Below are 13832 nucleotides of genomic sequence, written 5' to 3'. Positions count from 1 at the left end.
TCGAAAACATGACCCTCTGATTACAAGGCGAGAGTCAGAACCGCTACACCACTGCGCTTCCACAAGAATAAGGCAGTTAATATTATATAATGCCAACAGTACATAACCAAGATAAACGATTTTGAAAAATTTAATTCTTTCAATATTCAGAGGTTTTAGTATTAACATAATACATGCACTTAAACAGAAAAGCTATATAATGAAAATAAAGTGTTTGGATATGGTTGATGTAGAAACATGGAATCTTTTTAACTTTATCCATATGTGATTCTTCCTAGTCATCTCTTATGATAATACACATGGAAGATATAAAGAGAAATATCAGCTTCAAAAAGGTGGGAGAGAAATTAGATCATTGAATATCAGAGGTACATGTGGTATGTGTATGAGAGTGATATTGACCATGATACATACAATGTATACAGTACAGTGAGAGCTACATTGAGTGTATACATGGAACATAACAATAGGATGAAATGAACAATGACCAGGTGGTTTAGATTGAGATGGTATGTAGGGTAAAAGGTTACTGAAAATAGAATACAAATATGAAGTAACAAACATATCACAGAGTATCTGGGATTATTATTGTCTTCACATGTATGATCTTAAATTGATCATTTTTGTGATATCTCAGAAATTGTTGAAAGTGATGTTATAATGTTGAATAAGGGTACAGAGATAACCTGTAATGATTCCTTCTTTCACGATTCATAGGTATTAAAATGTCTTTTATAAACAAAATACACATCAACAGAAAAGCTGTGAAGCCTAAACAGGTATGGATGCTACAATGTTATGTTGTGAAATACATCTATGAATACATTAGCCTTATCAACACATTTTTGAACCAGTTCAACTTGAAGCATTACAGCATGATCATACCATCTGATATGTACATGTATGTTTAATGATCAATGTTTGTACACATGTAGGTCCATACTCTTCAGATTTTGATTGATAAGCCTCTATCATCAGCCTCTTCACATCACCTAGTAGAAGCTTTATGCTCCATACCTAACCTGACTAACCTGACACTATATAAAGTGTGTAACCAAGAGGATTTCTGTTCTCATCTGAATAAGAAGGCTTCAACCTTGAAGGTATATCCGCCTCTACTTTATACCCACACCATGCTTGAAAACGTGGAATAATAAAAAAAAATGTTTATCTAATTTTATTGTTAAATACATTAAAGAACATATTTTTATACTATTTAGGAGTGATTATTAATAAAGGAGACTAGATGAGTAAATGTTTTGGAAATTTGGCTCTAATGCACAGGTATGCTGTAATTGAAACAATTTGTCATGTCCTCAAGTGTTTGGTTATGACTGATGTAGAAATAAAGAATTGTTTACAACTTTGTCCGTCAGTCAGTTTTACAAGATATTTCTTCATAAAATAGGTATACGTGGAAGATAAAAAGAGAAATATCAGCTTTAACAAGTTAAGAGAGAAATTAGATCATTGAATATCAGAGGTGCATGTGGTATGTGTATGAGAGTGATATTGACCATGATACATACAATGTATACAGTACAATGAGAGCTACATTGAGTGTATACATGGAACATAATAATAGGATGAAATGAACAATGACCAGGTGGTTTAGATTGAGATGGTATGCAGGGTAAAAGGTTACTGAAAATATACTTCAACAGAAAAGCTGTGAAACCTTATCAGGTATGGATGCTAAAATGTTATGTTGTGAAATACATATCCAAACATTAGCCTTATCAACACATTTTTGAACCAGTTTTACCACATGATCATACCGTCTGATATGTACATGTACATGTATGTTTAATGATCAATGTTTGTACACATGTAGGTCCATACTCTTCAGATTGAGAATAATAAGCCTCTATCATCAGCCTCTTCACATCACCTAGTAGGAGCTTTATGCTCCCTACCTAACCTGACTAACCTGACACTGAGTAGAGTTTGTGACAAGGAGGAGTTCTGTTCTCATCTGAATGAGAAGGCTTCAACCTTGAAGGTATGCTTGCTTCTACTTTATACTCATAACATGTTTGAAAACATGGAATAATGAAGAAAAAAAAGTCTAATTTTATTGTGTTAAATACATTATAAAAGAACATATTTTTTACTACTATTTAGGAGTGTTTATTAATAAAGGAGACTAGATGAGTAAATGTTTTAGAAATTTGGCTCTAATGCACAGGTATGCTGTAATTGAAAAATTGTCATATCATCAAGTGTTTGGTTATCGTTGATGCAGAGATAAGGAATTGTTTACAACTATGTCCGTCTGTGATTTTGACTAGACATCTCTTAATAAAATTGGTATACATGGAAGATATAAAGAGAAATATCAGCTTCAAAAAGTTGAAGAGAAAGTAGATCATTGAATATCAGAGGTACATGTGGTATGTGTATGAGAGTGATATTGACCATGATACATGTACATACAATGTATACAGTACAGTGAGAGCTACATTGAGTGTATACATGGAACATAACAATAGGATGAAATGAACAATGACCAGGTGGTTTAGATTGAGATGGTATGCAGGGTAAAAGGTTACTGAAAATAGAATACAAATATGGAGTAACAAACATATCACAGAGTATCTGAGATTATTATTGTCTTCACATGTATGATCTTAAATTAATCATTTCATGATATCTCAGAAATTGTTCAAAGTGATGATATAATGTAGAATAAGGGTACAGAGATTACATGTAACAATTCCTTATTTCAAGATTCAGAGATATTCCAAATATGCAGTCCTTTAACAAAATACACCTCAACAGAAAAGCTATAAAGCCTAAACAGGTATGGATGCTACAATGCTATATGTTGTGAAATACATGTATGAATATAAGCCTTATAAACACATTTTTGAACCAGTTTAACTTGAAGGATTACAGCATGATCATACCATCTGATATGTACATGTATGTTTAATGATCAATGTTTGTACACATGTAGGTCCATACTCTTAAGATTTGGAATAATAAGCCTCTATCATCAGCCTCTTCACATCACCTAGTAGAAGCTTTATGCTCCCTACCTAACCTGACTAACCTGATGCTGATAGGAGTTTGTGACCAGGAGGAGTTCTGTTCTCGTCTGAATGAGAAGGCTTCAACCTTGAAGGTATGCTTGCTTCTACTTTATACTCATAACATGTTTGAAAATATGGAATACTGTATAAGCTGTAATTTTCGCGGGGGTTTTATTTTCGCGGATTTCGCGAATTGCCGATCGGCCGCGAATTTAACAACACGCGAAAATATTGACACACTTCTTAGTCAGTGCCAATGTCCCCAACAGCAAAGCTTTGCTATTGAAAACATACTGTGTATCGAGAAAGTGGAGATATGCACCTCTATATGTACAAAAAATAAGGCTTAGAAAGTACAGTTAGTGATTCAAAAAGTTAGCTAGAATTTCACTTTTTTTAATTTCTCAAACAAAATCAGAGCCTAAACTATTTACTAACATTATTTTATCAATATCTATACACATACTGTAATATTAAAATGTATTTTCCATGAAATAATTTGATTTTATTGTCAACTGATTGACTCTATACACACGTATTGGCAGCTATTTGCATACTCATTAATATTCATAAGTCACATGACCAGAGCTTTTAGAGGTGAAGATTCTGTTCACAAAATTCCACATTTTTTCACTTTTACCAACCTTTTGAAAAATTAATAGAACAAAACACAAATTCTAAAGATTGCTTAACCCTATAAATTACAGATCAAACTGTGGCATGATGAATTTTCAGATCTAAAGGTAAAAAAAATGAAATTTAAACCACCTTTTTCCACAGTTTGTAACTGTTTTTACAGGGACATACTTATGTAGAAAAGACACATCAGCACAGGGACTTTGAAGAGTAGTGATTTGCACTAGTTTTACTTCTTTTAAATGCTGTGGAAATGTTTACTACATCTTCCGATCGCGAATTTAACAACCCGCGAAAATGTCGGGACCCCCGCGATTCGCGAAAAATTCTGTACGCGAAAATAACGGCTTCTACAGTAATCAAAAAGTGTTTATTCGATTTTATAGTGTTAAATATGTTAGAGAACATAATTTTTTATACTATTTAGATGTATTGTATGGGAGTGTTTATTAATAAAGGATACTACATTTTGTAGATGAGTAAATGTTTTGGAAATTTGACTCTAATGCACAGATATGCTGTAATTGAGAAATTGTCAATTCATTACCTTCAAGGGTTTGGTTATGATGTCGAAACATGGAATCCTTTTTAACTTTATCCATATGTGATTCTTCCTAGTCATCTCTAATATGATAATACACATGGAAGATATAAAAAGAAATATCAGCTTCAAAAAGGTGGGAGAGAAAGTAGATCATTGAATATCAGAGGTGCATGTGGTATGTGTATGAGAGTGATATTGACCATGATACATACAATGTATACAGTACAATGAGAGCTACATTGAGTGTATACATGGAACATAACAATAGGATGAAATGAACAATGACCAGGTGGTTTAGATTGAGATGGTATGCAGGGTAAAAGGTTACTGAAAATAGAATACAAATATGGAGTAACAAACATATCACAGAGTATCTGAGATTATTATGGTCTTCACATGTATGATCTTAAATTAATCATTTCATGATATCTCAGAAATTGTTGAAAGTGATGCTATAATGTAGAATGAGGGTACAGATATTACCTGTAATAATTCCTTCTTTCAAAATTCATAGGTATTAAAATGTCTTTTATAAACAAAATACACATCAACAGAAAAGCTGTGAAGCCTAAACAGGTATGGATGCTAAAATGTTATGTTGTGATGCAAACATTAGCCTTATCAACACATTTTTGAACCAGTTTAACTTGAAGCATTACAGCATGATCATACCATCTGATATGTACATGTATGTTTAATGATCAATGTTTGTACACATGTAGGTCCATACTCTTCAGATTTTGATTGATAAGCCTCTATCATCAGCCTCTTCACATCACCTAGTAGAAGCTTTATGCTCCCTCCCTAACCTGACTAACCTGATACTGATAGGAGTTTGTGAAGAGGAGGAGTTCTGTTCTCATCTCAATGAGAAGGCTTCAACCTTGAAGGTATGTCTGCCTTTACTTTATTCTCACATCATGTTTGGAAAACTTGGAATAGTAAAAAAGTATTTACTAACTTTATTGTGTTAAATACATTAAAGAACATATTTTATGCTACTTAGAAATATTGTTTGAGAGTGTTTATAAATAAAGGGGACTAGATGAGATTTTTTTTTCAAATTTGGTTCTAATGCACAGGTATGCTGTAATTGAGAAATTGTCATATCTTCAAGTGTTTGGTTATGGTTGATGTCAAAACATGGAATCCTTTTTAACTTTATCCATATGTAATTCTTCCTAGTCATCTCTTATGATAATACACATGGAAGATATAAAGAGAAATATCAGCTTCAAAAAGGTGGGAGAGAAAGTAGATCATTGAATATCAGAGGTGCATGTGGTATGTGTATGAGAGTGATATTGACCATGATACATACAATGTATACAGTACAGTGAGAGCTACATTGAGTGTATACATGAAACATAATAATAGGATGAAATGAACAATGACCAGGTGGTTTAGATTGAGATGGTATGCAGGGTAAAAGGTTACTGAAAATAGAATACAAATATGAAGTAACAAACATATCACAGAGTATATGAGATTATTATGGTATTCACATGTATGGTCCTAAATTGATCATTTTCGTGATATCTCAGAAATTGTTGAAAGTGATGCTGTAAGGTAGAATAAGGGTACAGAGATTACCTGTAATAATTCCTTCTTTCAAAATTCATAGGTATTAAAATGTCTTTTGTAAAGAAAATACACATCAACAGAAAAGATGTGAAGCCTAAACATGTATGGATGCTAAAATGTTATGTTGTGAAATATATCTATGAATACATTAGCCTTATCAACACATTTTTGAACCAGTTCAACTTGAAGCATTACAGCATGATCATACCATCTGATATGTACATGTATGTTTAATGATCAATGTTTGTACACATGTAGGTCCGTACTCTTGAGATTTTGATTGATAAGTCTCTATCATCAGCCTCTTCACATCACCTAGTAGAAGCTTTATGCTCCCTCCCTAACCTGACTAACCTGATACTGAGAGGAGTTTGTGACGAGGAGTTCTGTTCTCATCTGAATGAGAAGGCTTCAACCTTGAAGGTATGTCTGCCTCTATTTTATTCTCACATCATGTTTGGAAAACTTGGAATAGTGAAAAAGTGTTTATCTAATTTTATTGTGTTAAATACATTAAAGAACATATTTCAAGCTACTTAGAAATATTGTTTGAGAGTGTTTATAAATAAAAAAAGGAGACTAGATGAGATTTCTTTTTCAAATTTGGTTCTAATGCACAAGTATGCTGTAATTGACAAATTTGTCATATCTTCAAGTGTTTGGTTATGATTGATGTCGAAACATGGAAACCTTTTTAACTTTATCCATATGTGATTCTTCCTAGTCATCTCTTATGATAATACACATGAAAGATATAAAGATAAATATCAGCTTCAAAAAGGTGGGAGAGAAAGTAGATCATTGAATATCAGAGGTACATGTGGTATGTGTATGAGAGTGATATTGACCATGATACATACAATGTATACAGTACAGTGAGAGCTACATTGAGTGTATACATGGAACATAATAATAGGATGAAATGAACAATGACCAGGTGGTTTAGATTGAGATTGTATGTAGGGTAAAAGCTGGAATGGAAAATGGTATATACAAACATGATATGAATATATATACTGTTTCCTTGCTGACTCACATATATATACCTGCCTCACAACTTGGCATCAGTTCCAAATTAATGTTTTTCAATCAACATTACATATATCTTTTGGCAAGACAATAAATATGTTTTTGTCCTGCTCAACCTATGTTTAGTGAGTTGGTGTCTGATGACATATTTCTTTAGAATACGTCTCAATTGCTAAGGAATATAGTACTCATAATTAATAGATTTACATTAAAAATGAATAGTTTTAATGTTATTTTAAATCTTGTGTGTGTGTGTTATGAAAGACTTATTCAGCAAGGAATGAAAAATTTGTTTCAAGGACAATGAGGAGAAAATAAATCATATTTCATATAATGAAATACAAAAGAAATAGTGAGTGAGTGAATAAATATATCATATGACTGTTTGTTTAATATTGGTTTAATTTAAAGGAATCACTTGTAAGTGGCAAGAAGATGTTGTTTAATTCTAGCTTTAAATGAGGTAACGGTGGTCATTCTTTTAAGTAGTGGGTTAAGACTGTTCCAAAATTGAGCCCCTTTGTGTTTAATAGAGTTCGTCTGTCGTAGTTTTAAGCGTGAATATGGCACAAATATATTGTTTCTCTGTCTTGTATTAACACTATGTTTTTTATCAACCGTAAAAAAATAATTATTGAATATGGCTGGTAACATGTTATTCATATATCGGAACATAAAAAGTGCTGCCTTTATTTTTATAGTATCAGTTAAATTGGCAGTGTTGAACTTTTTAAATAGAGGTGGAGTATGGGCAAGATAATGCGTGTTAGAACATAGACGAATGGCTTTCTTTTGAAGTACAATCAACCTGTTTAAATTACATTTTATCAAAAATTTCAGCTTGCGATTTGTGCTCACATTAATTGTTGAAAATATATTAACCCAGGCATCCTATTCATAATTACAAAAGTGCTAAAATGTCCAGTTTTCAGGCCTTAATATCAACAAATTTTGCACTCTCATTAGGGTTATGAGATGAATGAATAAGATAATAACATTTTCATAAATTCTTAATAATCAAATTGTCCCTTTTTCAGAAAAGAATATCAACAAGTCTTATCTTGCGCTAAGGAAGAGGAGTAGGAAGATACGTGTTAGTCATAATTTTTGTATGATGACAAAATATCCTTAGATTGTCCCGTTTCTAGGTCAAAATGATAATTATAAAAATATAAGCTTCGCTCTTGCATCATTTAAAGTGCGGTCTATATCCACTTCAGATTTTTCCTACACAGTGCTTGAAATAGTGCTAATTGATCCTTTTTCAGATCAGAGTATGAAATATTTTCAGCTTGCATTATTGATTTCCATGATAAAAAATGTATTTAGAATGCACAGATTTTTAGGTCTAAATCTAAAACATGCGCGCGCATGTTTATACCACCCTCAATATATGTCTTTCGATGAAAGCTGAAACATCTTCTTCTCAAGGACTATTCTTAGTATGAACACAGTTGTGTATCTATATATCAGTTATAGCCTCATTCCATTTGCTCTAGTAGTTTATCCTGAATTAATTTTATGTTTTATTTCTCATTGCTCCTTTATATCTGTTGCGCGTGGGTTGTCATATCCTTGGAAGTCATCCCCCCGGCCCAGGGATCTTTGGTCATCTTGATCGGATGTGAATCTATTATGTGGTGGTACCTACTCTTACATACATGTATAGGTGGTTTGAATTAAAATTAATAAACGGCTGTTTTCGACTCGCCGTACGGCGGCGATAGAGCAAATGTGACCAAGGTATTACTTGAGTGCCCCCCTCCCTTGTTGCCCCCCTTACCGTCCCTTCCGCTCATTACTCCCTGATGCCATTGATCATTGACTTCCATTATTATCATTACTTTTTTGCCACTCTTAGCAATAATTATTTTCATGCTCCTACAGGCTCTGATCAAATTTGTTGCTTTTACACTTATTATTTTACTCATTATTTATTGATTGATTGGTGGGGATTTTTTACCTGATTGCTAAGAAAGCATGAATGCTTGTAAGCAAGCAACCAAAGGACCGACGGCTTAAGGTCCTCTCCGAAGGACCTGGTAATGAGGATTAATGCCTTTATACCAAAGGGCACTAGCACACCAAGTGGGAATCGAACCCAGATCACCGGAATACAAATCCCCCGCTCTACCGACTGAGCTATCGCGCCTCCTTTATTTATGTATTTGTGTATCCCCCGCTTTTGTTTACTTTTCGTTTGCTCTTTTATTCATTCCTCTATTTTTCTTGTCGTATTGATATTTTTATGGGACTTTCACTGCATATTCTTTGGAGCCTTCAACCAACAAGCTCTGCTTTTACTTTTGGCTCCCTCATATCTACATTTCCCATTTTCTTTCTTTGTCATTATTTTAGAACCTAGCTATTACAAGGATACATTTTAGTACTTTTTCTATTGTTATATTAGGTATACATTTCATATTTTATGATATTTATTTAAGCTTTTCTATGATAATTTGTATTGTATAATACTATTGTTTGTATTGAGTTGAAAATGTGAAATGTTCATATGAATAAACCTTGAACCTTATTGAGATATATGCAGTTAGTTCTTAAATTATCCAGTTTCAGATCAGAATATCAGAATGTAGGAAGATACCCAATTACCCATCCTTTTCATGCTTTATAAAACATGAAATCTCAATTTTTCCGTAACAATATTTTGTTATATCCTGTTCCTGGTTACAAAAATGTGCTTCGAACGTCCATTTTTTAGGTCAGAATGTAAAAAAATTTCAGCTCGCTTGGTTGGTGAAATACATCTTTTCGATAAGGCCAGAACCTCTTTAAAAAAATTCTGCTCGCACTTGCAGTAATTATAGACCTATAGTTACATACTCATCTTGTTCAGGATAAAAAACATTGCACTCAGAATGTTCAATATTAGGGACAAAATACATTAAATTTCAAAAATTTTAGCTCGCACTTCGCGCTCACTCTTTTTAAATTAGGGCTTATGAGATTATGATAGATTTATGTTATTTTATAAGAATATAGCTAAAAAGTGAATGTTATAGGACTACCCCATCGAAGAAACTAACAAAAATCAATTTTGAGCCCGATCAGGAAAATGTTCCCCCCCCCCCCTTGGTGAAAAGCTGGATCAGCTTCTGTTTATCATTATTAAAAGATGAAGGTAATTTGAAAATTTATGTGAATTTGCATCAGGCAAATTCCATGCATAAGCATTTGTTTGTTTTATTTATTGAGAAACAGAAAGTTCAATTTTAATGTAATTGCTGAATGCTCGAAACTTGCAGATTAAAACTTTCATAAAAAAAAACAAATAAATGTATATATTATCAAGTTCAAAATGATTATAACTTGCAAAAGTTGATGCATTTAATTCCATCAGACCAATGGAGTACCGGGTTTTAAAGCAAGAAAATGATTGATACAGTATTAAAACAATGTGTCAAATAACACAGAAGGTCAATTCTTTTAATGATAAAGGATGTGAAGTGTCATGGCAAGTTCAGTTCTTAAAAGTAGGTCATAGGTTATACATGTAAATTGTATTTGTTTTCTACATGTACAATGAAAGCAAAGATTAATTGTTGAAAACTCAAAATAATGCAAGGAAATACTGAAGTACTTTGATATAGTTTTCCATGAATTTCAGATGGTCAATTTTTAGACAAAAGCAATCAAGAAATTTAAGAGGATACATAACAGTATAAAAGCAACACAAAACACCAGATTGTCATATTGAGTTATTTTATTGTGATAAACACTATATTCATGTTGCATTGTCTGTCTCCTCTCTCTGTGTCTCTATTTTCTCTTTGTCCTCAGATCTTCCTCCTGTTCTCTTTCTCATCACTATTTAAAAATTCACCTCGTTTCAGTTTTCTCCTAGAGATGCAAGAGACATCTTCTGTTAATTTGAATTTGAGGAGATAATTATCAAAATCTTGTGCTCCGCACACAAGGGGGCAAACTCCCCCTCCCTGCATTCTCCCCCCTAGGAAGCACGCTTAACACTCTCTGTAAGTGTTGGCAACCTTTGCATGCATTAATCAGCTCCCTGTAAAAGTCCAACTCAGAATCCGCGCCTGATATGACCTATATAATATTTAAATAAAATAAGAAAGGTATATTCTATGCATAATACAATTTTGAGCATTATGAAAATGAGAATAAAGAAATGATTTGATGAATTACTATTTCCAATGATGCTTCTATTCTTTCAGGGTTCTTTCCCTCAGATCAGTAAAGGAAATTTCATGTTCAATGAAGAGCCTCAGAAGGATCTTCAATCATTCTTACAAACACTCAGTTACTTCATGTAGATACGGTAGGTGAACTAATAAACTTATTAAGCTAAAGGTGACCTCTTCACTCAGACTGATACAACCTAGATATGATCAATGTATAAACTGTTCTTATACTGCTCATTAATTTGATCATTACAATGGGCCAACTCATTTATAAATGTACATGTATGACATAAGATAATTGTACCTAAACTGGTCATGTAAATGAAATAATCATATACACTACTAATTTATAAGTATGAGGAACATAATGATTGTACTTAAAACTGATCATGAAACTGCTTCGTCCACTAGTACTTGATTCATATGAGGAACACAGCAATTGTACCTAAAAAGGTCATGAAACATGTTTATGTGCAATATTAATATGTATGTATGAGGAAAACGGTAATTGTAATTTTCATTTGTCATGAAACTTCTTACTAGTTGTAAGTTTAAGGAAGGCCAAAATTTTAGCTAAAATTAGTAAAACCGAACAATATTGTTCATAAAACAGATTTTTTACAGTACTGATTTATATTTACGAGAAATCCACATTTGGATGTTGTTTGAAATGATTGGAATACACATTTATATGTAGGCCTACGAGGAGTGCAATAATTGTACCTAAACTGGTCATGAACAGCAGCGTTTTTGTACCAAACTAATTTATTTGTAAGAGGAATGAAATAATTGTTCCTAAACTGGTCATAAAAACATGTCTTAACATTATTAATTTACATGTATCAGGAACACCTTACCTGGCCATGAAACCGCTTTTAGTAATTTATATTTACGAGGATTTTGGGCCCACATCCTGTTGAATTAATCCTGTATTTTTGCATTTTCTAAATATCCATAGCCAAATGGATCTTCTTCGGGCAAGATTTTTTAGATGAGAGCTCCTCGGTTGGACCCTCTTTCTTAACATGAGTACTCTGCTGCTGGTGCCTCTTCCTCAGACAAATATTTTGATGAATGACATTTCTCTGTCATGGACTGTGTCATGTACATGTATTATCATTAGCAATTATACCTGTGCGCGCATTATGATGTCACTAATGTCTGCACAATGATACGCTGCCATAGTAACCGGTCATGCTGGATGAAAGCCTTGGAATTTTTAAACTAAATATACCACCTTGGACTTGATTATTTAGTGTATGTGTTGGTGACATAGTGCCAAGTAATTCATACAAACATATAACAGAGTATCCCAACCATCTAGATGGTATAACTGGTTTCATTCTACTCTAATGAATAGAACCATCTTATTGGTCTCCATGACAGTCACTAGATCCTACAATGGTGTGTACATGTACATATAACAGAGTATCCCAACCATCTAGATGGTATAACCGGTTTTATTCTACTCTAATTAATAGAACCATCTTATTGGTCTCCATGACAGTCACTAGATCCTACAATAGTGTGTACATGAACCCATTTCAGTTTTCTCCCTGGAACATTATTTTATTCGTAAAATGACTGAGCTCTTTCTATCCCAGAAAGATTTGCAAGGAATTTATAATGTGAAAACTTTTGAGCATAGAAGATTATGCAGTCACCACCCGTTGTTGATGCTAATTTTCATTTATTACCTAGTACATGATGTTAAAAAAAATTCACCTTGTTAAGTTTATGCATATATAAAGATAAATTTTAAATATTTTTCAAAGCTATTCCAAATATTTTCATATTATTCTTAACCCTAAGAAGACTGGGGGCTGATTCAGCCCCCCCCCTCGACATTGTTCGCGATAAATCCGCCGCGCGAAATTTTTTTGACCGCATCATTCGCTGAATTTTTACTTTCAAGTCTCGCGCAACTTTTGAGACCAAAATTGTGACCCCTGGGTACGCGGTTTCGAAATTACACAGCGTTTCATAAGTGCATGCAAACCCAAAATTGCTCATAAACGTGAATTTGTGTAGAAATCCACTGCAAATAGTGTTTTTAGCCAAAATTCATAAAATGTATCATATTTTTCTTTTTACTGCTTAAAATCAATTAATTTTATCTTGTTCATGGTCAAAATAAAGTCTCCAACAATTTGCAATGAAAAAAAAAAAAGTCGAAAAACAAAGAAATACATAAGAAATTTAGAAAACAATAAAATACATAAAAAAATAAATGTGATGTTGACATTAAAAAAAATTTAATCAGATGCCTATACAGAGTATGTAATTTTTTTTTAGTATTTTAGGGGCATTATTTTGTTAATTAGAGCAAACTTATGAATTTACGCATAAATTAACATAATTAATGAGCAATGAGATTTTTCACAGATTTTGATATAATAATTTGGTAGATAATGCCATGGGTAACGTGTGTGCCAATTTTCTTCGCGATCGCGCGATCGACGGCCGAGATCATAAGGGGGGGCTGAATCAGCCCCCCCCCCAGTCTTCTTAGGCATCAAAATAGCCCAGTCTATTTAGGGTTAACCAAAACCCATGTTTCATATGTCAAAATTATATCAGTTTGATGTGTTATCAAGCCAAACTCTTCCAGAGGTAATACTGTTTTATTCTTCCTGGAATCCTATTATGTTATCTGAGGTAGAAGATCTAACAACTATGCTGTAGAAAATGAGAATGTCCTTCCTTTAATTATGTTTTATTTATCATGTTATGTTTATCATAAAGGAGAAAGTCACTCCTTCAATTCTATTATGTTTATCATAAAGGAGAAAGTCACTCCTTCAATTCTAGTATGTTTATCATAAAGGAGAAAGTCACTCC

At 32.9% G+C, this 13832-nt stretch overlaps 1 protein-coding gene across 11 annotated transcripts in view; it reads left to right on the top strand.

Moving 5' to 3' along the window:
* Window positions 1-13456, top strand: part of LOC129282526 (NACHT, LRR and PYD domains-containing protein 12-like) — a 40319-nt gene extending 26863 nt beyond the window's left edge. For 7 of the 11 annotated variants that reach the window (XM_064115278.1, XM_064115276.1, XM_064115277.1 and 4 more), the window contains 7 exons: window positions 936-1103; window positions 1835-2002; window positions 2960-3127; window positions 4938-5105; window positions 6058-6222; window positions 11025-11128; window positions 11950-13456. In XM_064115278.1, the coding sequence (XP_063971348.1) occupies window positions 936-1103; window positions 1835-2002; window positions 2960-3127; window positions 4938-5105; window positions 6058-6222; window positions 11025-11123 (936 nt within the window). In that variant the 3' untranslated portion in view covers window positions 11124-11128; window positions 11950-13456. The remainder of the gene's footprint in view (window positions 1-935; window positions 1104-1834; window positions 2003-2959; window positions 3128-4937; window positions 5106-6057; window positions 6223-11024; window positions 11129-11949) is intronic. The other 4 variants (XM_064115280.1, XM_064115282.1, XM_064115284.1 and 1 more) reach the window with 1 other exon arrangement.
* Window positions 13457-13832: the final 376 nt, after the last annotated feature.

The sequence above is a fragment of the Lytechinus pictus genome, unplaced genomic scaffold, assembly GCF_037042905.1.
Source record: "Lytechinus pictus isolate F3 Inbred unplaced genomic scaffold, Lp3.0 scaffold_26, whole genome shotgun sequence".
NCBI lineage: Eukaryota > Metazoa > Echinodermata > Echinoidea > Temnopleuroida > Toxopneustidae > Lytechinus > Lytechinus pictus.
Note: the sequence above shows the minus strand (reverse complement) of the source record. Positions and strands in the feature narration are given on the sequence as shown.